Source organism: Misgurnus anguillicaudatus, chromosome 19 (assembly GCF_027580225.2).
Source record: "Misgurnus anguillicaudatus chromosome 19, ASM2758022v2, whole genome shotgun sequence".
Lineage (NCBI taxonomy): Eukaryota > Metazoa > Chordata > Actinopteri > Cypriniformes > Cobitidae > Misgurnus > Misgurnus anguillicaudatus.
The window spans coordinates 30,580,858-30,608,440 of NC_073355.2; the positions used below are offsets into that span (position 1 = coordinate 30,580,858).

General features: G+C 38.7%; 2 protein-coding genes across 3 annotated transcripts in view; one reads left to right on the forward strand and one right to left on the reverse strand.

Annotated features, from left to right (window-relative positions):
• On the reverse strand, positions 1-19,613 carry gys1 (glycogen synthase 1 (muscle)). The gene is made up of 16 exons (XM_073857418.1): positions 19,458-19,613; positions 17,788-17,906; positions 14,017-14,198; positions 13,363-13,554; positions 13,054-13,239; positions 12,682-12,826; positions 11,295-11,412; positions 11,082-11,202; positions 8,673-8,779; positions 8,422-8,481; positions 8,130-8,322; positions 7,924-8,050; positions 6,728-6,824; positions 1,547-1,709; positions 1,062-1,142; positions 1-936 (listed from the first exon to the last, which is right to left on the reverse strand). Exons 2-16 carry the CDS (start codon positions 17,903-17,905, stop codon positions 730-732), a joined length of 2,097 nt encoding a protein of 698 aa, XP_073713519.1. The 5' UTR covers position 17,906; positions 19,458-19,613; the 3' UTR covers positions 1-729.
• The window catches only part of pold1 (polymerase (DNA directed), delta 1, catalytic subunit), a 17,239-nt gene continuing 8,831 nt past the window's right edge, over positions 19,176-27,583 (forward strand). Inside the window, exons 1-11 of one of the 2 annotated variants that reach the window (XM_055194265.2) lie at positions 19,176-19,326; positions 21,722-21,920; positions 22,010-22,123; positions 22,210-22,350; positions 22,473-22,598; positions 25,538-25,706; positions 25,819-25,933; positions 26,025-26,154; positions 26,247-26,413; positions 26,529-26,633; positions 27,382-27,522. In XM_055194265.2, the coding sequence (XP_055050240.2) occupies positions 21,734-21,920; positions 22,010-22,123; positions 22,210-22,350; positions 22,473-22,598; positions 25,538-25,706; positions 25,819-25,933; positions 26,025-26,154; positions 26,247-26,413; positions 26,529-26,633; positions 27,382-27,522 (1,395 nt within the window). In that variant the 5' untranslated portion in view covers positions 19,176-19,326; positions 21,722-21,733. Of the gene's footprint in view, positions 19,327-20,820; positions 20,980-21,721; positions 21,921-22,009; positions 22,124-22,209; positions 22,351-22,472; positions 22,599-25,537; positions 25,707-25,818; positions 25,934-26,024; positions 26,155-26,246; positions 26,414-26,528; positions 26,634-27,381; positions 27,523-27,583 lie in introns of those variants that run through there. The other variant, XM_055194264.2, reaches the window with a different exon arrangement.

A 27,583-nucleotide genomic window follows, 5' to 3' on the forward strand; every position in this document is an offset into this window, starting at 1 on the left:
TGTCATTTTAATAATTTTGCAGACTTTAATCTCAATTCTACAGTCGTGACACAAACAATAAACTCAAACAGTGTGCTGGTGTTTATGTGTGTTACAGTACCAATGATGCTCCAGTGTATTGGTTTGGCTAGCTAGCATAAGCTACATTAGATTTATTTAACCAAAATAACTGTGAAATAAGTGAATAGTCCATGTGCCTGTGTGGGTACATAATAGTGCAAAAGAAAATCTGTAGGGTATTAAAATCTTCAAATATATAACTTTTCTTATGGGCTAACAACCATCATGTCATTATTTAAAGAATTCAGTATGGTTTACATTCACAATAAAGGTCTATCTATAAATACTTAGATATTTTTATTTTATTTAATATATTATTAGAATAATATGTCAGTAGACAGTATTCTCACAGTGTCTTGTTCTGTTTTACAGCTTTAAATGGGCCAGGAAATGTCTAACTTCACCAACCATTTTATCTTCAATCTCTTGTTATATTAGGCCTCATGTGAAAGACACATTTTTGAAATCCAGAGACACAAAAGATTTAAAAATGATATACTATGGCTCACCACATACATAAATATCTCATTTATTTCTCTTCAGAAGCAATAACTACAGACGCCAAGGTCAATTTTACTGTGTTTGCGTGTGCATGTGTTTGTGTTTATATATATATAGTTGACTTACAGTAAGCTGCAGTGTGTGTGTGTGTGCATATGATTGTTTCCTTTAGTTTTTCTCAGGAACGCCGACTGTATTATTCTTCCGGTTTGAATTATACGGCTGGCGGATGTTAACTCGGTCTTTCTCTGCCTCCAGCTCTTCATCATATCGTTCGTCCTCATCCTCTGCCTCGCTGTGATGAGGTGAGGAGTGAAGGGAGTGGGCAGGGGATGGGGGCACAGAGGCAGGTCGTGGGTATCGGAAACCTGCGGTCGAAGTAGGAAAAATAAAAATGTTTACAGTACATTCACTGTTTGTGATGAGCATGTAGATCTAAAGAGTTATTTGAAAAATCTAGGTAACTACATTTAAATATTAAAAAAAGTTTTATATCTTACCGAAGTAGGATCTTGAGGCTCGTACATATACGTGTCCGGGAAGGCTTTGGCTAAGGCCATATGACGGGCAGATACGTAATACTAAAAACATAAAACAGGAAAGTTACTGGGCTTGAAATGATGCACTAATAATATGTTAATACTATATGAGGACATTATTTAGACAGTCTTGTTTAAGTCTTGAGTGATCGACAGATTTAATAACTACAGTCAAGCAAGACAAAGCCCACTTTGCGTGCATGTACAGAGTCAGATCTAAGCGTTTCTGTGTGTGTAATACATCAGGTTTTGCCTTTGTGGAGATCACATATATCCACAAGAATACTAACATCTGAACCACCTACATTTGGGGATAAGCAAACACTCCCCAAGAGGATTTACTGCAAGGGTTCAGTTTAGATGTTGCAGTAGGGTTAGTATAAAACTATTTGCTCAGTATAAAACAAGGTAGTGAAAAGTTCTCAAAAATTTGTGCGGTATCTGACCCTGCCCAAATATCTCCAGTCCAGAAGGTCGCTGAGGCGCTCGGTTCGGTTCCTCTGAATGATCCTCTGTCTACGACTCTGCTGACAGAACTGAAACAGGAAAGACGTCAGCTGATTGCAGGACTCATCGATTCCACGATATCGACGGTCCAGAATGTAGATACCTGAGGGAGAGAGACCGCATTTACATCTGGCAAATGGTCATTTGCCCGACTTTGTGTTAAAGGGATAGTTCACCCAAAAATGACAAAACAAAAATTCTGTCATCATTTACTCACCCTTTTGTTACAAACCTGTATACATTTCTTTGGTCTGCTGTGTATAATAAGTATTATGTATATATAAATATGCACACATACATGCATAATTAAATAATAATAAAGTGTATATATATATATATATTTATTGCACGGCGCTCTGGAATGCTTGGTTCTGATTGGTCAGTTGAGACATTTGCAGGTTCGTTCTTTTCAAATAATAACCGCTCCAAAATAATAACGCATAGCCGGCACTACTTGCACGAGTAAAATCGCTCCGCGCCAATAAAGATCAATAAAGATTACTGTCTGTCTGGCGCCATCTTGTGACAAACACTCGACAACCACGACAAGACACAGACAGCTTACTGAGACTGAACTTGACAAAATAAAGCATGACAGCTACGAAGCCAACACACAAAAAAATACAGAATGGGCATTAAAACTTCTCAAAGACTGGCTAAAAGAGAACAAATGGAGACAAGTATGAAGCAGAGGATCTTAATAAGGTATTACGATCATTTTATGCATCTGTGCAAAGTTTCGCGGAAGGATAAAAATGTTAATTTAAAACAAATATGCCAATAAAATGTTTCAAATTCATATTCATGTCCAGTTCTTTTTTTATGTGGCAAGTAGCCGTGTAATAAGCGGGATAATGTAGAGGCAGCCGGTAGTTATTGGGAAATAAGCCCCGACAGTGTGATCAGGACCCGACGCGAAGCGGATTATCCCTTACATATATATATATATATATATACATATACATATATATATATATATACATATACATATACATATACATATACATATACATATACATATACATATACATATACATATACATATACATATACATATATATATATATATATACATATACATATATATATATATATATATATATATATATATATATATATATATATATATATATATATATATATATATATATATATATATATATATATATATATATATATATATATATATATATATACAGTCTTGTTCAAAATAATAGCAGTACAATGTGACAACCAGAATAATCAAGGTTTTTAGTATATTTTTTATTGCTACGTGGCAAACAAGTTACCAGTAGGTTCAGTAGATTCTCAGAAAACAAACGAGACCCAGCACTCATGACACGCACGCTCTCAAGGCCGTGCAACTGGGCAACCAGTTGAAAGGGGTGTGTTCAAAAAAATAGCAGTGTGGCATTCAATCACTGAGGTCATCAATTTTGTGAATAAACAGGTGTGAATCAGATGGCCCCTATATAAGGATGAAGCCAACACTTGTTGAACATGCATTTGAAAGCTGAGGAAAATGGGTCGTTCAAGACATTGTTCAGAAGAACAGCGTACTTTGATTAAAAAGTTGATTGGAGAGGGGAAAACCTATAAAGAGGTGCAAAAAATGATAGGCTGTTCCACTAAAATGATCTCCAATGCCTTAAAATGGAGAGCAAAACCAGAGAGACGTGGAAGAAAACGGAAGACAACCATCAAAATGGATAGAAGAATAACCAGAATGGCAAAGGCTCAGCCAATGATCACCTCCAGGATGATCAAAGACAGTCTGGAGTTACCTGTAAGTACTGTGACAGTTAGAAGACGTCTGTGTGAAGCTAATCTATTTTCAAGAATCCCCCGCAAAGTCCCTCTGTTAAAAAAAGGCATGTGCAGAAGAGGTTACAATTTGCCAAAGAACACATCAACTGGCCTAAAGAGAAATGGAGGCACTTGTGGACTGATGAGAGTAAAATTGTTCTTTTTGGGTCCAAGGGCCACAGGCAGTTTGTGAGACGACCCCCAAACTCTGAATTCAAGCCACAGTACACAGTGAAGACAGTGAAGCATGGAGGTGCAAGCATCATGATATGGGCATGTTTCTCCTACTATGGTGTTGGGCCTATTTATCGCATACCAGGGATCATGGATCAGTTTGCATATGTTAAAATACTTGAAGAGGTCATGTTGCCCTATGCTGAAGAGGACATGCCCTTGAAATGGTTGTTTCAACAAGACAATGACCCAAAACACTCTAGTAAATGGGCAAAGTCTTGGTTCCAAACCAACAAAATTAATGTTATGGAGTGGCCAGCTCAATCTCCAGACCTTAATCCAATTGAGAACTTGTGGGGTGATATCAAAAATGCTGTAAAACCAAGAAATGTGAATGAATTGTGGAATGTTGTTAAAGAATCATGGAGTGGAATAACAGCTGAGAGGTGCCACAAGTTGGTTGACTCCATGCCACACAGATGTCAAGCAGTTTTAAAAAACTGTGGTCATACAACTAAATATTAGTTTAGTGATTCACAGGATTGCTAAATCCCAGAAAAAAAAAATGTTTGTACAAAATAGTTTTGAGTTTGTACAGTCAAAGGTAGACACTGCTATTTTTTTGAACACACCCCTTTCAACTAATTGCCCAATTGCACGGCCTTGGGAGCGTGCATGTCATGGGTGCTGGGTCTTGTTTGTTTTCTGAGAATCTACTGAACCTACTGGTAACTTGTTTGCCACGTAGCAATAAAAAATATACTAAAAACCTTGATTATTCTGGTTAGTCACATTGTACTGCTATTATTTTGAACAAGACTGTATATTTATATATATATATATATATTTATTTATTTATTTATTTATATTTTAAATATATAATGTATAAACACATGCAAATATTTCTTAAATGTGTGTGTATTTATAAATACATAATTATTATACACAGTACACACACACACACAAAATGTAAACAAAAACATGTATTCTGCAATTAATTAGTTGTGATTAAAGGGATAGTTCGGTCAAAAATGATATTAAACCCATGATTTACTCACCCCCAAGCCGTCTGAGATGAATGTGTCAAACACATTTTCAGTTATTTTAGAAAATGTCTTCGATCTATCATTTGGTAACATGTAAAGTTGCGTGGGTCCACTCCTTCAAGTACAAAAAAAGCGCATTTATCCTTCACAAAAGTATTCCAAACGGCCCCAGGGGGATAAAAAGAGGCCATCTGAAAGTAATCCGGGTGCTGGTCCTCTCTCCTGAATACAGAGGAGTTTAAGATGGCAAAGCTAGTTATTTTAGTTTATAAAGTTTTAAATATGAATACTTTTCTGACAACACCGCACGGATTATTCACAGAAGGCCTCCGTTTATCCCCCTGGAGCCATTTGGAATACTTTTGTGAAGGATAAATGCACATTTTTTGGACTTGAAGGAGTGGACCCCGTAACTTTACATGTTACCAACTGAAAGATCATTTTCAAATAACTGACAATGGCTGCGTCCAAAAACTCTAAATTGCTGCCTTCTGAGGCAGAATTCCAAGGCATCAAGGCATGTCCGAATCCAATGTTAGGTTTACTTCCTGACTCCTGAGATCTTGTCCCACAAATCTATGCGTTTGCGTGCATGGGAAAAGTGATTGGTCGAGCCTGGTCGAGTTCGAAAAAATAAAATGGCGGCCAAGAAAGCGACTATAGCACAACTTTAGAGTAAATAAATGTATATTTTCACTTTTTACACCTTTTAATTGCATTTCTAGTGAGAAATTAGTATTGTAGTTTTCATATATGTAATTACTTATCACAAAAGCGCTCTCTGTTTATATTTCAAACACGCTGCCTATGAAGTGTGTCCGAAAGCATTTCTCTGAGCTGCTTTCTTGTCTCCAAAGTCATTGCCTCATGAGGCAGCGAGGCAACAAGTCAGCTGCCTAATGCGACTTTCACATAGGAAGCGGTGTGCGCTGCGCTTGCCGTTGGGTTCAGCGCAGCAAAGTGATTTGTGCCCTGCTGGCCAGACCAAAGTAGGCGGGGTTTTCAATAAATTACTACAGTGTTTATATTTGGGTTAAATAGTGGATGAGGAATACAGAGACTGATGTTCCCCGTCTCAATTTCACATAACTTTAAGCTGCCTACCTCCAAAGAACCACTTGACTTAAAACACACCTGACATGCCAACTTGAATTGCTACGTGTTTCCGTGACACGGCTTTCTTTCCGATGTCTCTGTAGGATCGTAAACTTGTATTATAAAGCTCCGGGAAATCCGAAACACACTGTATATAAGCTTTTCGTCCATTTTGATCGAAATGAATGGGTTTCATAGCGCAGCGCACACCGCATCCTATGTGAAAGCCCCATAATGCTTTGTTCAGACCAGCCGTGGTAGAGGCGTCAAGCACGAGTGATGTCAACGTTAAGTCCATGTAAAGGCATTTAGCGCAGCGCGGTAGACGCGATTCCGCCTCATTCGCGTGTCTAGTTTGCGCAAATGGCGCCAATTGAACGTTGTCGCAGCAAATGCGCGAGTTGAAAAATTGTACTTTGCCGGAAAAACGCACTGCGTTAACCAATCAGGAGCTTGCTCTAGTAGTGATGTGATTACAAAAAGCGAGTGGAGTCGCAGAAGTCCCTCCCATGACGTGAATTTCCATGTGAATGTCTCGATGACTAGAATATTACGCACGGCTTTCACGCGCGAATGAAGCAAACTAGACGCTGTAGATGCGAATTTGACGCCTCAAACGCGGCTGGTGTGAACCCACGGTAGGTTTTCGGACGTAGCCAATGTGTTCGTCTGAAAAATGATGGACATATGCATCTCGGACAGCTTGGGGGTGGGTAAATCATGGGTTTAATATCAATTTTGGCTGAACTATCCCTTTAATCACAAGATATTAATCGTTATTCAGCCCTAGAGGATGGTAACAACATGAGGGTTAGTAGATGACAAATTTTTTTTTGGGGGGGGGGTTACTATCCCTTTAAGATCCCAGATTTACCAGATATGTGCCAGAGAGAGAGAGAATGAGAGAACTACATCTAATAAAGTTAAACTGACAAAACATTTAATTTTGTAATTGTCAGATCAAGCTACGCTGTAACTAAGCTATATAAATGGCTCTCTCCATAAGCAGATGGATCAGCAATGTGTTCCTCCATGAAACAGCCAAACCCTGACAGGTTAGTGGATATTGATGGAATACCCATCACTGTACACTCAGCTGATAGAGAGAGAAAAATTGAAAGTAAGGAAAAAAAGTGTGTGATTAGTTTACATACAGTATGCAGTGGGGTCTACACTGAAAATGAGATTTAAAGCATTTAGAAAGGTTACACAAGACAATAAAAAGATAACTTTTTGCTCAGATTGTAATTTAGGCCAGGGGTTTTAAACTGGGGTGCAGGGACCCCCAGGGGTCCCCACAAAAAGCAAAAATTGTGAAAAATCTACTGTGTACCCAATTATTTAAAGGGATAGTTCACCCAAAAATGAAAATTCTGTCATTATTTACTCAATCTCATTTTGTTACAATCCTGTATTAATTTCTTTGTTTCGATTAACACAAAAGGAAGATATTTTGAGGAATGTTTGTAACCAAACTGTTTGTGAGCCCATTCACTTCCACAGTATTATTTTTTTCTACTATGTAAGTGGATGGTGCTTCATGATCGGTTTGGTTACAAACATTCCTCAAAATATCTTCCTTCGAAAGAAATGTATACAAGTTTGTAACAACATGAGAGTGAGTAAATAATGACAGAATTTTCATTTTTGGGTGAACCATCCTTTTAAGTTAAGACTGTCCTTAAATCATAACTACTATTTATCTAAACACAGTTTAAATGTTTCTTAATTAAAAAAATGTAAGGGAAAGGGTCCCTTGTTATAGGTTCATTATATGTGAGGGTCCCTGCAATTATAAAATTTGCAAACCCCTGATTTAGACTATACCAGTGGTTCTCAAACTGAGGGGCTGCGAGATGGTTCCAGGGGGGCCCCAGTTTTACGACATTTTATAAAATACATACATTTTTCATAACTTTTGTGTAATTAAACCTAAAAAAAATAAGGCTACTAACCAACAGCACTACTTTGTATACTTTAATATGTTTTGTCTAAATAAAATGTTATGTTTTAGAAAAAAATTGTCATACATTTTCTTTGGGGGGGGGGGGGGGGGCGCGAAGGAATGCACCACACACAAGGGGGGGGGGCACGCTGAAAAAGTTTGAGAACCACTGGACTATACTATGTACGTAAAATGCAAACTAGGAGATTTTTTTGAACTACATGGTTATATTTGTATGAGGTGGTTTTACCTGGTGTATATCCCCAGGGCTCATAGTAAGATGGAAATACTCCAAGGTGGCAGCCTCGTACAAACTCCTCGTAGTCCATTGGCAGGAGTGGAGAAGTGGAGGAGAGAAACTCTGGATGGAAGATCACCTACAATAGAAAAAACACAATGTTATTGCATATCAACTCGTCTGTATTTCAGCCCACGTGGCTGTTTGTACACACGCACCTTGACTCTGTCCTGAGAGCTGTTGAAGAGGCCGATGCGGCGGATGCAGTTGAGAATGGGGTCACTACTGTCCTCCAGCATGTTGTGGGTGCAGATGGGAGGCTGGCACTGCCGCTGGTTGGCGAAGATGGCACGCTTCATAATGGTGAAATCTTCTTTATCTAACATCTTAGACACATCAGGCAACTGTCCTCTGATAGAGGGAGAGAAAGAGAGATGAGCTGTCAATCTTCATCAAAACTGCTCTGTAATCTCTTGGTCTTTGTAAGGCCGAACAAAAATGGCAACTCACACTAAAAGTGATTCATAGAGTTTTTTCCCAAAGCGCTCTTTCACGGTATGTGCAGTGTCCCTGATAACAATACAACAGAAAGGCAGTTTATTACTGCAACCTAAGAAACAAATTTATATACATCATAAAGCAAAAGTCGACAAGTGTGTTCAAGTGTTTAAGGTGAGCTGATATGTGCTTAATACGTAGGGTGAGCTACACAGCATCATTTAGGTTAGCAGTCCTCACAGTAGTGCAGTTGTCATGGTTACCAGAGCTGTTTTCGTACGGCTTGACCCTTCAGGGTTTCCACATTGAAGTTGTTGGTACGAGCAGGCATGATGAAGAATGCTATTACCGTGATCTCACTGTGATTCACCTGGGAACAAATAAACAGTGTTCAACCAAAAAATGCATTTTTCCCCTCTGAAATCTTAAAAGAAAGTCATAATTTTATGTTAATCATTTAACACGTTTGCTCTGGTGTTAAAATGGACAATTTTTTGCTATCCATTTAAGACTCTTGACTAGGGCTGTCACGATTATGAAATTTGGCTGATGGTTAATTGCCTGTTTTAGGGCTTTGACATTTCATTCTCATACATTTTGTTTGTTCATGAAATCATTTTCACAAATTGTTGTGATTATTTAAATTAAATCTTTTGCAAGGTTTACCTGGAGTAAATATTAATACACATTACACTTTAAAAATTATTATTTAATGAATATACACTCACTTAAAGGATTATTAGGAACACCATACTAATACTTCGCCTTCAGAGCTGCCTGAATTCTACATAGCATTGATTCAACAAGGTGCTGAAAGCATTTTTTAGAAATGTTGGCCCATATTGATAAAATAGCATCCTGCAATTGATGGAGATTTTTGGGATGCACATCCACAAACCACATCCCAAAGATGCTCTATTGGGTTGAGATCTGGTGACTGTGGGGGCCATGATTCGAGCTTTGTGAAATGGTGCATTATCCTGCTGGAAGTAGACATCAGAGGATGGGTACACTGCAAAAAAAGTCCGCAAAAATGTCAATGTTATTGCAGCTGGGTTGCCGGTAATTTACCGTAGATTTACATTTATGTTATTTACCGGCAAGAGTTTGTTCAAAGTTAAATAAATCCCAAACATCAACAAGTCTTTATCTTTACAGAACAAAACCATACAATAACAGCCTCATGCAAAGCATTCTGGGAACCAGAAATCATCATCAACCTTTTTCTGTTTTTTGCTTCAGATTTTGTTTCCCAGAATGTTTTGCTTGATGCTGTTTTTTAGTTTTACTCTGTAAAGACAAAGACCTGCAAACGTTTAATGTTCATTTAACTCTGAACAAAATGTTGCCGGTAAATAACATAAATTTAAATCTACGGCAAATTACCGGCAACTCAGCTGCAATTTCTACGGATTTTTTTTACAGTGTACATGGTGGTCATAAAGGGATGGACATGGTCAGAAACAATGCTCAGGTAGGCTGTGGCATTTAAACGATGCCCAATTGGCACTAGGGGGCCAAGAAAAGACATCCCTCACACCTTTAAACCACCACCACCAGCCTGCACAGTGGTAAAAAGGCATGATGGATCCATGTTCTCATTCTGTTTACGCCAAATTCTGACTCTACCATCTGAATGTCTCAACAGAAATCGAGACTCATCAGACCAGGCCACATTTTTCCAGCCTTCAACTGTCCAATTTTGATGAGCTTATGCAAATTGTAGCCTCTTTTTTTTTATTTGTAGTGGAGATGAGTGGTACCCGGTGAGGTTTTCTGCTGTTGTAGCCCATCCGCCTCAAGGTTGTGCGTGTTGTGTTTTCACACCATTCTTTGAAAACCCTAGAAATGGTTGTGCGTGAAAATCCCAGTAAGTGAGCAGATTGTGAAATACTTAGACCGGCCCGTCTGGCACCTCAACCATGCAATGCTCAAAATTGCTTAAATCACCTTTCTTTCCCATTCTGACATTCAGTTTGGAGTTCAGGAGATTGTCTTGACCAGGACCACACCCCGAAATACATTGAAGCAACTGCCATGTGATTGGTTGATTAGATAATTGCATTAATGAGAAATTGAACAGGTTTTCCTAATAATCCTTTAGGTGAGCGTTTCTTTCACAAACTGAAAATTCTTCACAAGAAATAAACAAAGTGTCTGAAAAATAACTGAAAATAAAAAATTTAATCAAAATAAACTGACTACACCAGAACAGGCCTTAAATAATAATAATGTACCCAATCCTACTAAGGTCATATTAGTACCGGATCACATTTCTGTAGCGGCTGCAAAAAAATAAATTCCTTACAGATCCTTAAGAATAGCATCCTTCACTTCCCTAAATTTGGAATTGCTGTTTTAGAAATGTATGTTTTACCTGGCAGTTCATACTGCTAATCATAGTTTTGCAGCATTTTTTAAATGCTGTTTTTCCATTGAATGACTTTGCATAATGTATCGCGTTACACTGTCAGTTAGGGAGCGCCATCTGATACAGTCTTGTTTATTCAGGCGCTGCAGCTCCCCCTTGTGTTTTTTAGAGAGATGTGCAATCATTGTGGTGATCTGAAATCGCGACGAGGTCAAGCAATCGCGATGAGACGATTATTTAATCATTATTTAATCAATGACAGCCCTACTTTTGACAGATTGCTATACACACAAAGACTTACTCTTAGTAGGTAGTTAAGTCTGGCCAACGCTTCAAGAAAAATATCAGCTCCTTTGTTGGAGAATTCATAGCGTCCAGCGATGAAAAGAAACACCGTCTTGTCAAGGTTAAAATCTAAATGCCTGCAATGAACACAAACAACAATAAAAGTGTTAGGAAGTATTTGGTAATGTAAATAAGTATGGTCTAATGTGCGTGTATTTTGAGATCTGACCCGTAGAAATGGCCTCTGATAAACTCCTGGATGCGTGCTTTACTCTGAGCGTGTAGATTCTGGAACTCGTGCATGGCTGAAAACTTTTTCACATTCAGACCGTTTGGAGTCACAATGTCTGAAAAAAACAACAGGGACACAGACAGTGATGAGCAGACAGACGGTGGTGAGCATGCTCACAAAGCACAAAAGAATGACTTATCATGTGATGGGCAAAAAAGTTAATAACCTGATATCAAAGACATTTTTTACCCAAGATGCATCATTGCTATTGCAACAAATGGGGGGATCGCAGCGGTCAATATGGCTGCTCTAGCAAAAGTCGTCAAAAAGAGCCAATCGTAGACAGTTAAAGAATGACATCATCTGTGCACTGTAAAGACTTGACTATTCTTTGCGACAGTCCCTGCCAATTGTTTGCACATGCGCAGTATTTTAGACTTGGAAAGTGGCAAAAATGGTGGCACAGTGACGCAACTTCCTTAAATCAGGGTTCCCACACCTTAGTTAACTTCAAATTCAATTACCTTTCAAGGACTTTCCAGGTCCAATACCCTCAAATTCAAGCAGTAAATGTGGGGACACATTTCAAGTGAGAGCAAGGTTACATCGTACCTTTTAAGATACATTGTTACAGTTCCCTTTCAAGGGAAGTCGCGCTGCGTCACTGCAGTGACACTTTGGGGACGCCTCCAAGGGTAAGTGTGTCTGAATGTGTATATCCAATTCAACCAATGATGAGGCTTAACGACAAAGACAGGGTGATGCGGGAGCCAGGAAGTATATCACTATCTGAAATATTCCCAAAGATGGCGTTACAGGGATGCAGGAAGTATGGCAAGGGAGATGCAGTGTCTCGTTCCCTTCTCAGGGAACAACAGTTACATAAGTAACCCGAGACGTTTAATGTGTCAAACACAACTATGCAAAAAAGCATTTTGGTACGAATCAACATTCGCATACAGAAGATATAAGCATTTAAAGCGAACAGTTTAGCACCTGTGGTTGAAAGGCTAGAAATTTTATGATATTATCCTACACTACACAGGAAATAATATGAATTTTTTCCCAGAAAACTTCATGCATAAAATAGGTTCAATCTCTTTAATTGACCTGTATCTATGTATGTATCTTTTTAAAAACTTCCTTGAATTTTCCCCCCAGATCCACAAACTTTCAAGGACCCGTGTGAACCCTGCTAAAAAGGCTTTTATTAAATGAGCCCACAAGAACATGAGTCTCATGCCGTTTCCTCTAATATCAAAACCATCTGAATTATTAAACAGGATATCAGGTTTAACCCTGAGTGGTGTCTGCTATTAGGATATTGCGGGAGGATCTTTAATAACCTTTTTTTTTTGGAAACATAAAAACAATGTTTGGTCACCTGGTTTGCGTTTTAGTAGGTGCTCGGCCTCAATGGCGGTGATCTGAGAGACGGTGGTAAAGACGTGGGCACAGCGGGCTGCGGAGCGCTCCAGACAGTACCTGTGATATATCTGCCTGTCACCTGCCTCTTTATCCACATTAAACTACAAATACAGACAGAACAAGAAAAACAGGAACAATTGTTTACTCCACTGAAGTGGAGACAGTTAGTTGATCTATTTGTTTCTTCACTGTAAATGCATTGCGACAAATCATTTATCCATAATAAGGATTAGGAATATTCTCTTTATACAGAAAACTGCTTTTGTGTGGAGTATAATATATAAGTATTTATACCTGCATAGTAACATTTACATCATCTCCTACAAACCTCTGCAAGGTTGTTGTAGAAGTCGACATTCCCGGCACACAGGTATCGGCCGAGCAGGGTGGCGTGCGTGGTAAAGATGGTTGCTACGGGTAACTGGCGCTGCCTGCATAACACGAGGCCCAAACCTGCCAGCCACTCGTGAAAATGTGCCACAATATGAGGGGGGTCCTCACACTGAGCTGCGTACTGAAACACACACATATATCAGAGAGTGAACTAAACCATATACATGTATTTGAATTCCAAACACACACGTTTACGCAAAAATAATATTGCTGTAAATAATACGGACAGATTACAGACACACACCTCTCCCAATAGCCATGCAGTGAGGAAGCCAAAGAGTACGGCATCGTTTGCCTCTCTGTCGAACCAGGGCACACCGATATTACAGTTTTCCCACAGCTCGCTCTTCCAGCGGTCCAGAGACCATGCCGTGAAACCCACATCTATTAGAATTACATATGGAGACCCTTCGATAAGCCATCGCCCGAAATATACCTAGGGAGAGAAAAAGAGAGGTCAGAAACTCAATATTTCTTTATATTAATGCCTATTTGCATGTGTCATTTTTGAACGGCCAGTAACATTTATAAACATTACTAAACCTGCATTTTATTAGATACGTTTAAATATTCTTACATGCAGTGCTTCACATAAAGTGGGACTAACATGCCTCATGGGGCGATTTACCGAAATAGGGCACAGTGTGTTTTTTAGACACTGATATAGCCTTTAACCTTTAAAACACGTACACACCAGAGACATGTCACACACACGCTTCTCAGAATGAAGGTTTAGGGTTTCACTTGGGCCAAGAGCAGATTAAAACAGACCATGTGGTGTGTGTGCACATATATATATATATATGAGTGGGAATAAATATATGGGGACCTAAGTTCAAGTACACATCTAAAAAAAGTGTTTTATTTTAATAGTAGCCAGCACTATATGCGTGTATACCTTGCACCCACTGTTGTTCATTTTTTCGATGGTTCTCCTAAGAGGTGCATTAGGTGCCTCAATCAGCTCCACTTGCGTCCTGACATTGGACTCCGTATAGGGGCCCACCAGAAAGTAGTTCTCGCCCCATTCCTCGCAGGTCATACGTGCTTTGGTCTGGATCACGGTGTAGATGCCACCAACTGCCACAAAACAAAGCAAACAAAGAGTGGTTAGACAGAAAACGCCCAATTAGACAGAGTCATCTGACTGATATGTAAAGCAACCAATCAGGTAATTTTTACATGCTATTTAGGGGCGGAGCTGCAAAAGTCAGATTTCCAATTCAGCTATTTCCAATTTTGTCTGTATAATTTGTACTAAGCAGTTTGTGAGCCGTGTGTGTGTACATATAATGCTGAGACTAGTTATCCTATAACAGATGTGCAGTCTCATATTGCATATTGAGGAGACAGGCACCCAACCCTTTGAACTATAGCATAGATTGATAGATTACTGTCAGTCAGCATCTCACACTGTCCCCTTGACCCTTCCTTGACCTTAAGCTAATCTAGCTCTCGATAACATAAAAAACATTCCCGAGCAGCAAACACCAACCAGAATCACATGACATTTTGCCTTAAGTATCTGTGAATGCTTGGCACTTGGGTTATGTGGTCTATAGGTGTTTGTGATAGTGCAACAACAACAGTATCTGATTACTAATTTTCCACACAACCCAATTAAAAAAGTGGACCTAGTGGAGGTATGCATACATAGATTAAAACCAATTTATTTAAAAATACTCCTTGTAGACAATTTGAGTGGTGCTGGACTGTGCGAAACATGCTAAAATGTAGAGGTGGTTGCCAAGGCCTTGCTACTGTATGTGTTTGCTAAGAAGAGTATATACACCAGTTAAAAAGCATATCACTCACAGCTTGTTATTATCTTTATAGATTTTAGTGTAGGTTATACATAACCTAAACTTTAACCTAACTTTAACCTTAAACCTATATATAATGACTTTGTAAAACTGCAGTATGGATTTTTACTTGTCCACCTCCGTTTACTGGTGCTTAAACCTTTAACCTTTCACAAAAATAAAGATAAACAATGTACACTTAAGATTTTTAACCCCAAAACTCTAAACCATACATATACAACATCATATGCTGCTCAGGCCTGACATAGAAAAAGAGACAATTAATGAATCTTAAAGGGCACCTTTACAAGATGTAATAGAAGTCAGTCCTTCCAGGATTTCGCAATTTATTTTTGTTATTTTTGCGATCAAAATGACTGATTTTGCAGCGGTAATGTCCAGAAATTTGCCGAGAAAATTGCAATTTTTTCCCTCTCTTATTATGATACCAATTGTCTTATATTAAATTTTATTAAGAAGTTTTCAAATAATTAAATAGTTAATTAAACAGCGATATAATAAGAACAGAGAACAGTTCGTCACAACATGTATGTAGCCCGTCATGTGTGTGGTTTGTAATTTCAAAAAATGTGTTCTGCGCTTCGAGTTATCCTATGTGCATCACGTGTCTTGTCAAGTAAGTGCCTACTACAGATGTGTCTAAATGGTTTATGATAAAAGAGACGTTCGCGTTTGCCAGAAACTCCCATAATCTCATGCGTAATCAAAGTTTACTGTTAAGGGAGTGTCTTGCGTGTATTTTGTGAACGTGAGCGTCTCTTTTGTCATAAACGGTTTTGACATGTGTGAAGCAGGCACTTATTTTGACAAAACACGTGACGCAACAAACACAAATTTTGAAAACACAAGCAAAACTTTTGCACCCCTCGGATGAGCAGTCACAAGCCGCCACTGCTTGTGTGTCATTATGCATGTATGTGACCGTTCAAGTGCAAAGCCTGAAAGGAGTTTGGTCCTCACGCACTGACAGGCGGCATGCGCACATGTTTGCTAATGCTGAGATAAGATGATAGTGGACAGATCAGATGCCTTTCTTTTGTATCCCAAGTTCCCAACAACTTAATATAAGTTGGTTTTTGGCATTTATGTGAGAAAGCAGGTGCGCCACACAGGTCTCACACAGACATTTCGCACATGTATCCTCATGAAAATAATGCACTATACTAGCATTATATTATATGCACTATACTATTTCGAATTAAAGAAGAGATAGTATAGTGATATGTGCTCAGGAGATTGTGATTGACTGTTAATTGTGGGGTGCGAGGTTGCTGGTAAACGGGTGCAGCGTGGTGGAGAGAGAGATTATGTTTGTTTGCATTTGTAAAATAAAGTCAGAAGTTGTCTAGTCTGTATCATGACAGAATATTATTTAATTTTATAAAACATTATGGGGCAGTTTCCCGGACAGAGCTTATCCTAGTCCTAGACTAAAATGCATATTCGAACTGCTTTAATTTTTTAAACACCTTGCACTTATATGTCTTAACATATATCAGTACCATTGTTTTGTCTCAAGATGAACACCAATATTGTTTTTGTAAGGTGTATTTGTAAAAACTACTTAAATGTCATAACATAACTAAGGCCTAGTCCTGGATTAATCTTAACCCTGTCCGGGAAACCGCCCCCCTGTGAGACCTTTTAGTTTTTGCAATTATTTTGCGATGAAATAACAAATTATGCATGATCGTAAAATAACATGACATTTTGTTGATTTTTCAATCACAGAATCGTGAAAAACTGGAGGGACTGATAAGTCTCAGGTGTGTCCACAATATATCTGAGAAGTTTCAGCTTAAAAAAAACCCAGATCATTTATTATAGCATGTTCAAAATGCCCCTATTTGGATTGGAGCAAAAATGTGATGTTTTCATATGTGTACCTTTAGATGCAAATAAGCTGCCGCTCCTCACTCCCTAACCAACAGACAATGAGCACTTTCAGTTAACTATAGATGTTTATCCGCATTAGCGCCACAATGTGCTAACAAGCACATTTCAAAAAGCTTTTGGGTCAAATTAACCAGTCATTCAGTGGTTGTGAGCGGAGCTTTATCAGTGTGACATCACATTAACAAGAGATTCTAAACAGAATGTCTAATGAGACTGCTTTTGTTTAACGGGGATCAAAGATGAAGGAGTGGGTGGATTTTTTTATTATAGGATTGTTGTGTTCACACACACTGTCAACACACATTTATGTCCAAACACCTTGTAAAAGTGGATTTTGCGTAATAGGTGCCCTTTAAGAGGGTATGCACTATGTTTTTGTTTAAAGCAATTAAGATAATTTGAACTGATTCTTCAAACACTCCAATTTGTGCAAATGTATATATAAAAAAAATTAGCAAGGATTCACTCCGACAAATGTTTACTGTGAGATTACAATAGTACAATGGTTTGCGACACTCGTATGTAAGCCAGTCTGTGAAAACATCTCAAGTATTTTTTTGGTGATTTAAGGTACTGTTATTTAAATAAAATCATTTTAATGCAAAGAACTTTCCATAAATATATAACCTTGATATCTTTAATATTGACTCGGTAAGGCCATGTCTAAGATTGAAATTAAAGTGAAACCAATGAGTAAAACTTTGATGCTCCTTAAATTATGAGGCTTTACCAGGGATTCACAGGCAGGGTCAAATGTTGTGGTATTGTACGATGCTTCAAAGTTTACCATGGAATTCCCATTTTCAACAAGAACACACAGTTTTATAAGTGCAATTATGACACATTACATTTTAAACATTTAACATATAATACATACCTGTAAACATACCAAAGAAATCCTATGATACATCTTAAGCATATATCCCAGACTACACCAAAATCATGCATACCTTTATTGGCGACCTCCCACGCGATCTCAAACAGGACTGCATCCTCCCGATCAAACTCTTCGTCCCAGTCCTCAAGACCAGACAGGGAGGTGACCGACAAACTACGGGCCAGTGGCATGCTGGGTAAATAAAAACAAAGCACATCAATTAACCTGCACAGAGTTTTACCAATACTAAAGCTAACTTTACTAACACTCACAAAGAAGATACTGGGAATTCCGGTAACTACACAAAAAAGCAATTTGTGTAAATATTCATATAAGACAGCATGACAATTTGGATGCATTATTAAGATGCATTGTGTAATATAGCATCTTGAGCCACATCAGAACAAGACACCTAAAATTGAAACTAATACATATTATACATGTTGGTTGATATCGAGCAAATTCTGATCTTTGTGATTTTGGCATGTATGTCAGTGTCAAATACTCATTTGAGATGTCGCAATCAAAACCGAGTATAATGAGGGTTTTCCTTCCTGCTTGAAAATATACAGCTGCCCAACATGCAATCTGGTTGGAAATCTAATGTCTGACCTCTGTGTAGTGTACATTTCTGGCAGAGCTTCTGTTGCAAAGAAGGATCATATTGGACCATACCAATATAGATGGTATCGTCCCATTCTGTATCCCACCGGGAAAAAATACTAGCTTATTACCAAAAGTCGATATACTGCCCATCCCCAATACATAGCTTATATTCAGCATATGTTGCTACGCGAGCATAAGGGTAAGAACATGAATAGTCTTCTGTGATGTGCCAACAGCATACAGTATATGACCTTCAAGCATACCAGGAAGAACAGTACCACACACACAAATACGTGCACACTTCCTTCTGACACGATGTCATGTGATATCTGAATGTGTGGATGAAAGTTAGGTTCAGATCAGGTGTTCTCATATCAGTGATATCTACAAATTCATTGTGACATTGAGCCATCTTCTCAAGTCTAGGCATGACCTCTGATGCATCATAACAACACGTAATACCGGAGACCATCACTTACACACCCACCACTTGCGAAATACCTTGAGCAACAAATCATGCATTTAACGTTACGAGAAACAATTGAAAGGATGACAGTACGAATTAGCATTACAAACCTAGCCTGTCTTTTGTACCAAAATGAAATCCAAGGTCCTCCCTCTCACATAAACTCAGCTTCACGCAGTGGACAATTGGAATGAAACCAATTTGCTTTTCTATACCTTTATACTAGTGTTAAGCTTTTACATCACTGTTAATTTTTAATTTTTAAGGCAAATTATATAACACATATTATGTAGACAGGCATGCGCGCGCGCGCGCGCGCACTGACAAGAGTACGTGCAGTCTGACCACACAGGAATAGTGAAATACGGAACGACTGTCACTATAACAACAGAGCAAGAAAACGGCTTAACGGCAAATGTAAATAAGTAAACAAAATAAATACGACAAAAAGCGCACGCTGAAGTAAGCATTTCATCCGCAAGCTCAAGTTCAGCGTCTCGCCATCAGGAAGAACACACAGACCAGCGCAGGCTATAAAAAGTGGGTTTTACCGTGAAAATCAGATTGCATATGGACGACCGTGTTGCTCTGCAGGTTTTAAAGCATAAAGACGTTTAATTTTAAAATGACAATACACACTAGCCCGAAACAAGAGTTAAAGATGCCCTTACCCTGTGGTAGCGTCTTTACCTCGCTCGCATCTGCTGGAATCAATCACCAGGAGGATGATTTGACAATGGGCGGAGACTCTGCGTAAAGTGTAATCGCCTATTGGATGTTTTGGCTGCTCGTCAGTGACAAAACGTGAGTTCGACAAGGTTCGACTTCATCCTGCACTGCGCAGACATATCGGCGTATGACGTCAAATATTTTTAGTCTGCGCAGCGGCGCGTAAACAGATCAGCTTCGCACTAAAGTAAGAGCGTCTTTTTTTTTGTCCCTTTCTCCTTGATTTTACAGTAAATGGATGGAGCCTAATTTGATTGGCTAATCAAGTAATTCTCATTGGTTCAACACAATGCCAGTCGGGCAAAGACAACTGAGGAACGCCTTTTAATTATTTATTTTCAGCAACAGAGAAAGGCAGTGTGGTCATTTTTAGCAAACCCTTCCTAAATATATATATGTCTATTTATATATATTTTTATGTAAATTTAAACATTTAATTTATTACATATTTACTTTAGTAAAGGCTTGCAAACCTTAGTGAATGAAATAATAGGGCAGTACTGTGTGAAGTAGACACTTGAAAGATATAAAACATAACTATTCAGGAAAGTATGTATTTCGGAAGAAAGGAAAGGTAATACAAATAAAGCCTAATATACAGCACACATGTCACACGGAATATGCTTTAATACTGTGTAATTGTCAACCAGGACCTTGGGCACACTAGGCGGCTTGTTTAAGATTACTAAGAATTATTTTAAATAAGACCAGATAAACATTACAATGTAGACATTTCTTGGTGTTTGGTTATTTCTTATTACAAATATACGTCTTTCTACTTATGCCAAGCTCCAGAATATTGTTCTGGATAACTGATATATGCCGTTGCAAAGGCTACAGCCTCCGGAGGTCGCACATTCACGCTGCATACGTCATCAAGCCTGGTTTATTTAAGTTAACTGAACATTACATTCGCAAATCATATTACAAAAATGTACGATTAGCTATGAATAACAAGCAACTTTATAATTGTTAATATTCTAAAATAAGACCCTCTTGATGACGTATGCAGCCTACAAATGCGACCTCCGGCTTGAGAAACAGCCATACAGTAGATATCAGTACAGACATAACATACATAACAGACCCCGGTAGGGTCATAATGGCATACTTGCCACATTCTCTCACTTTCCTTAAGAAAACAACTCTTAATTTGAGAAAAATAACTGCTATCATACTTAAAACGTCAGTTTTTTATTTATAAAGAGAAACTATATTCAAAGATTGTTCAAATATCAAAGTCTCTTCAAATAATGACCTTCTCAACATGGCGATCATCGTTGCTCGAGCAGGCGAATCACTTCCTGAATTCCGACCAATGGCAGTCCTTCGTTGATGTACGCAATTTTACCGGGAAAACGGAACTCGCTCATGTCCGGTGGATACAGAAATTCAACACATTGAAGTGGCGGGTAATCTGTCAAGTTGATGTATGAAGAAATAGAGCTTGAGCTGGAATAAAAGGTGAAAGGTTTTGTATTTATTAAGTAACGTTAGGTGCAGCGCCACGTAATATGTTAGAATGCACGATGCAGCTCATCACGTGCGATTTCTACGTGTGCTTTTGTTTACTTGTTGCTAACTTGTTTTGCCAAGGTGGTTCTTGTTTGTCGAGTTTGCATACTGTTCTCTTTTATACAAAATGTGAAACTAAACATTACGAAGGTGAATGTTTACGCGATCCTATTGAATAAGCAGATCTCTTTAGATTACTGAAGTAACATGCAGTCAGATTAGCTAAACATCTGACGTACATAAATGTCAGTTAATACATGTATTATATCATGTTATTGAAATGGCAATGGTTGTATCATTCTTAAAAAATGGGAGTTTATTAATCATGTCCTCCCAGTGAGATCATGAAAAATGTGCTTGATAACTAAAGTACAGTTGAACTAAAGTGTACATTTCCATGTTATTCTTGTTTAAAAAAATAAATATGGTGTGTGTCACACATTTAAGTCCAGTAAACAGACTTTTTATTTCTCTTTATCAATTTAAGAGTGTTTTGAAAGACTTCTCTAATTTGCAGGGCAGTTTGTAGCCACGCCCCTTATGCAAATTAAAACTGATGTAAAACAGTTGTTAATTTTTATTCTTTTATTTTTTAGATCTGCTGCTTTATTATGTTCAGTTAGCATTATAAAAGAGAGAATTGTTTTTGAGGGTCTGATTTGCTTATGTAAGTTTTTAACCTGCTCTTCAGGGTTGCATCAAAATGGATTTCAAACGCCGCAATGGAGGCCCTGCGTTAGGCGGGGCTTCACAGGCCAAAAAGGGAAAAGTGAGCACGGAATGGGAGGATAGTCCATCCCAGTTTGAAGAGGAACTCGCTCTATTTGATGAAATGGAGATGGAGGTTGAATCAGGGGAGGGGGAGGCAGGTCATGATGTCATTCCAGTGGGTATGTATGTATGATATAAAAATTATATATGTTGTGTACTGTCTAGAATATTTTATAAGCATATATCTGATCTGACCTTTATTTCACAGGTGACTTATTCTCTGCTGATCTTAATCCACGATGGAAACGACCTCCTGCGCCTCCTCTTCAGCCTAATTCAGACACACTTATATTTCAGCAGATTGATCTGGACTACTACCTTGGTTAGAGACCCATGTTCTGACAATAATGTACACGCACAATTCATACTTTCATCCAAACCTTTACCTCATGCTGGGGTCTTTTTCAGGATCAGCAGTTGCAGGTATGCCGGGGCAGGTTCAAGGAAAAGTGCCTATTGTGCGCATGTTTGGTGTGACAGACAGTGGGAATAGTGTGTGCTGCCATATTCATGGATTTGCCCCATACTTCTATGTTCCTGCACCCAACGGTGAGTCAACAATTACAGGATAAGACTACCATAGAGTATAGACTGAAATGAAGTATAGATTATACAGTAGAATTCTTAAGGACATCTTCCAGGAGTTCTTACTATGTCTCTGTCTTTATCAGGTTTTACAAATGCGCATTTGGCTGACTTTAAGAGAGAGCTGAACTCTGTTGTGCTGAAGGACATGCGTTCCAATAAAGACAACATAGCAGTCACTGTGCTGGCAGTGGACATCACCAGGAAAGAAAGTAAGCCTTCCTTGTGTGCTTTTTTATTATTTAAGGCCCCGGTACACTTTTAGTAAAGTTAAAGAGTGAACGGATTAAACATCATTTTAAACCGCTGCCCAGAACAAAAATGATTTTAAGTACATCGAAACTGCTTACCAGTGCAAAATAGCAGTAAGTCTTCATAGGGGCTCTTATAATCCTTGTAAAGTCAATCTTTAATTTTTTAAAAACCTGTTAGAAATGTATTGCTGAAACACGCCAAAAAGACTGTAAACTGTGTAGTACTAAAAAGACGATAGCTTTCCCATGAGTGTGTGTGTTTTCAGCTCCGACAGTAGACACGCCCCCACCGTTTGAGAACAAAGAATCCTGCCTATTTTTCCAAGATTTTGATAACTTATTTTATTTACTTGGTGTTTTTCATCACTAAATTTGGTTGGGTGGTTAATAACATATTTTTCTGTGGTGTGACAAACTCAGAACACATTTAATATCTGACTTTACAGGGACTTTAAACACCTGACTGCTAGGGTTGGGCAAAAAATAGATTTTTCGATTAACAGGTTTTTTACGTGGTCGATTCAAAATCGATTCTCAAAGGCCACGAATCGATTTTTTTTTCATATTTATTTCCGCACACAATAAACGTAAGATTAACGTTCATCTAATTACTAGTCTTCTCCACTAACCTCTTTTTTGCCTTGTGCGATGTTACCAAGGAGCGAGAGGCAAGCGTGTCATTCATTCATTCAGTGCTTAAAATGGCGGTTTCAGGTGCTTCATCAAAGTTGTTGCCACCTTCACATAAAAAGTCAGAGGTATGGAAGCATTTTAGATTTCTCAAGAAAGACGACGACGATAGTCTTAATTTCTTTTTATTAATTACTCATTTGTAAACTTATGTTCACTGTTCTTTTTTATAAATATAGTATTTGTATTAAATCTATTTTCATTGAGTTGAATCGAGAATCAAGTATAAAAATTGGCCTGAGAATCGGAAATCGAACAGAGAATCAAATCAATTTGATAGATTGTGAATCGAAATCGAAACGATCTGGAACATCTGAATCGATACCCAGCCCTACTGACTGCCATTGATTCAAGATTATGATGTTAATGGCAAGTGCAAGTTGAAACCCTGCAAACTTTGACTCTTTCATTAATTTCTTTAGTCAGTCACACATTTAATGCTATTTTTCATTATAGCTGAGACCGGGAATGTTTTTACTAGGGATGGGCAATATTAACGATACAAATTTGGCATACGATAGAGATTTTAATTCTATTGCACTATTGCTATAATGCATGCTAATTACGCAAAATTTAGAGCCACAAGCTGCAACCGGCTGCAACGCATCTTAAAGAGGGGGTTTAATGGTATTTCAAGCATTCTGACTTATTAACACAGTTATAGAGTTGTTTCCTCATGCTAAACGTAGGCAAAGTGTCAAAACAGCAGTTGGGCGTGTTTCAGAGTATTTCTGTGCCGAATGCACTTCGCCAGGGTTTCGCCACAAGTTTCGGCTAGTTTTTTTCGATTACGGTTCTAACTGACGTTTCAGGGGTTTTCGATACGTATCACTTCTTTATATGGGCTTCCGCCGGAAAACTTCCCCCGGAAAACCCCGCCCAGCCGTCAGTCAGCGGGAGACGCTAGAGCTTGCTAACAGCTTATCACGCCACTCAGCTTTGTTTAATTTCAAAAGTCAACAATGGCACAACAAGAAGTGTGTTTTTGGATGTAAGGAGAAGACATCCAGCCTTATGGAAACAATGGATATAGTTTATTATCCGGATTAGCAGTGGAGTTTTGCGTGTGTGTTTGATGCGCTGGATTTTCAGAACCGGGTCATGACGAGTTACACGTGGTAAGTAAGACTTCTGTCTTATGTTGGAAATAGGCGCATGTATATTATATAAATGACACGAACATTTAGTGAATCATAAGTTAACAGTGTTGTATAGTGTTACATGACTCGTACTCGCTCCTCCTGCGGTAGTAACTCCTCCTTCTTCATTTTTTCGTACGTTATCGGAAAGATTCGGTAAAGCTAATCTTTCTTTTATAAATCTGATTAAACTAAAGACTCTTCAGAGATATAAAGGATGTCATACTACTCTATAGGTACTCCAGATTAACATCAGAAATGCAGAAACAGCGTGTGTTACGTGAGCTTTAATATTCGTCATTTTGAATAAACATGGCTGAAAGCGTCAGAGAAACAGAGGAGCTCGTGAAAAGACCGGTGCAACATCTACTATTTGGACTTGGTTTGGATTTAAGCTGTCCAACAAGCAGCAGGAAAATATACTTTGTAGAGCAGGGGTGTCCAATACGCCGATCGCGATTGACCAGTCGATCGCAAAGGCAATGCCGGTAGATCGCACCGAAGTTAACTGCTTCTCCACGCGCGAATTTGGCATTATGGTCTTTAATTGTGAAACACGCAAGTCTTTTTGAGTTGTTGCGCCTTTTTTCTCAAATGTGTTTTTATAAATCTTATGCCAGGCCGCTGCAGCTCAGTCGTCTAACTTCCAAAATTCACCAGGATGTGCATTCTTGCCTTCACGCAGGAGCTGATCCATGGTGTGTGTGTGTGTGTGTGTGTGTGTGTGTGTGTGTATGCGTGAGCAAACGAGAGAGAGAGAGGCAGCGTAATGCTGATTTGTATGCTTCTGATACTGTTGTCATTTTCTAGTAGAAGAGCCCGCGATGGATTGAAATTACCAGGGCCATAACGGTTTACTTGTATAAAAAATACATTTAGCAGTTTGGCTTTCCTAAGGGTCTATATAACCTGTTCTGAAACAAGTCTATTAAAATTAACATATCGCAAGAGGCAGCAATGCATATCGCCATATGGATTTTTAGGCCATATCGCCCATCCCTAGTTCTTACCTGGATAATTTTGTAGATGCTTGTAGTTTTTTCACTCTTTCTTTTTTTTGTCCAAAAGGTATGTATCATTACCGTGGAAACCAACCTCATGACTTTCTGCGGATCACAATGGCGATGCCGCGTCTGATTGCCCCAGCAAAGCGACTCCTGGAGCAGGGCTTTAAATTTGGCAATTTCCCCACTCAGAGCTACCAGGGCTTTGAAGCCAACATCGACTTTGAGATCAGGTGTGCATTTGTGCATTTTTTTTTTAATCAGCATTGCACAAGTTTTTGGACTTTGTAGAAATAGTTTGTGTGACCTGCAAATAAGAACTGTTGCATGTACTTTTGCTGACAGGTTCATGGTGGACACTGATGTGGTTGGTTGTTGTTGGATTGAGCTTCCTAAAGGACAATACAGAGTGAGAGAAGAGAGAAGTGATGGCGATTCAGAGTCAAGATATCCAGGGAAGGTAAGAAATAGAGCAGCTGTGACATTCCTTTCTCTTTTTGATCAAATCATTCTGGAATACAGTATATGGTATCTCATTTTTTTGCTCTCAGGTGTCTCTGTGTCAGTATGAGGTGGATGTGGCGTGGAATGATATGATCAGTCATCCGGCTGAAGGAGAATGGCAGAGGATCGCTCCTCTAAGAGTGCTTAGCTTTGATATCGAGTGCGCTGGCAGGAAGGGTGTGTGGTTATTTATCTTATTCTTATGTAGTTTAGTTTGCATTTTTTATTGCCTGGTATAAAAAAAATAACTGTGTGTGTGTGCATTACAGGCATTTTTCCTGAGCCGGAGATTGACCCAGTGATTCAAATCGCATCTATGGTGCAGCGTCAGGGAGAGAAAGAGCCGTTTATCAGGACAGTTTTCACGTTACAGAGCTGTTCCAGTATAGTGGGCTCCCAGATTCTCTGCTTTACTCAGGAAAAGCAGCTTTTGCAGGTGTGTGCGTAGAGTTTGACACACATTATCGAATAACGACATGCTTCCCATTTAAACGCATCATGCATTCTGTGGAAAATAATGTGCGTCTCCCTTGTGTGTGTGATTATCTCAGAGCTGGGCGGAGTTTGTGAGGACGGTGGATCCGGACATCATCACTGGTTACAATATTCAGAACTTTGACCTTCCATACCTTATTAACAGAGCTGCAACTTTAAAGGTAATGCATGTGTCTTAAAGCAACACTATGTAGTTTTCATGTAAAAATGACTTACAGCTCCCCCATATGGTTGAAAAGCGCAACAGTGCCTGGTATCACTCTTCTGCAGGCAGGGGGAGGGGCGGGCTGTGATTCCTACCCTCCACCGCCACTTTCAGAGTGTGCTTGTAGCAGCTAGGAGGTTGCTCAGGTTGCAGCAACAGTACAATTTGTCCAGTTAAAAGTTGTTCTATCACTGAAATAATTTTAGAGACATTATTTAAAGGTAAAAAAAACTACATAGTGTTGCTTTAAATCCAAATATGAACTACTTATTGTATGAGCATCGTAGGGAGAAGGACACAAATCCAGTGGGTTTAATGGTGGCACATTGTTAAGAGGTCCTTTATTCTCTACCATGGGGCTGTTAAATGCTTTATTCTGATTGGTTGAGGAATGTTTCACGGGTATGCATTATTTTTTGATAAACGCACGCTTAACCTGTTAAATGTCTTAAAATAACCACTAAAGCAATATTTGTTATAACGTGATTGATATAAGCGGAATAGGTCACACCGCTCCTTTTATAAATAATACACACCTGTGGTGTAACAGCACTCCACTATTACCACCTTGGGTGTGCATTATTTTCAAATAATTCAATGGCTCGTCGTCAATTATTCCTTATTTATCATCATTTTGATAGAAGTTCTGGGACAGTGATTATTTAAGATAAAGTAAATCCTCAGTTGCTGTTTTCTTTTCGTAGGTGCATTTGTTTCCGTATCTGGGTCGTGTGCGGGGCATTAAATCAGTTTTAAAAGATTCCAATTTCCAGAGCAAGCAGATGGGTCGGCGTGAGAACAAAACGCTCAATATGGAGGGACGTGTGCAGTTTGACCTACTGCAGGTGAAAACTCAAATGCTAATACGTAATTGCTTCCTTCATCTTCCAGTCAAGAGTGCTTCAG

Bases quoted from the DNA above. Each gene is read 5' to 3' on its own strand.
- gys1 (XM_073857418.1), bottom strand. From the start codon at position 17,905: ATGCCACTGGCCCGTAGTTTGTCGGTCACCTCCCTGTCTGGTCTTGAG. The intron at 8,482-8,672 runs GTAACCATGACA...TATTGTTATCAG, and splicing joins GCCGTACGAAAACAGCTCTG to GGACACTGCACATACCGTGA. The intron at 6,825-7,923 runs GTAAAACCACCT...TCTCTCTATCAG, and splicing joins GCCCTGGGGATATACACCAG to CTGAGTGTACAGTGATGGGT.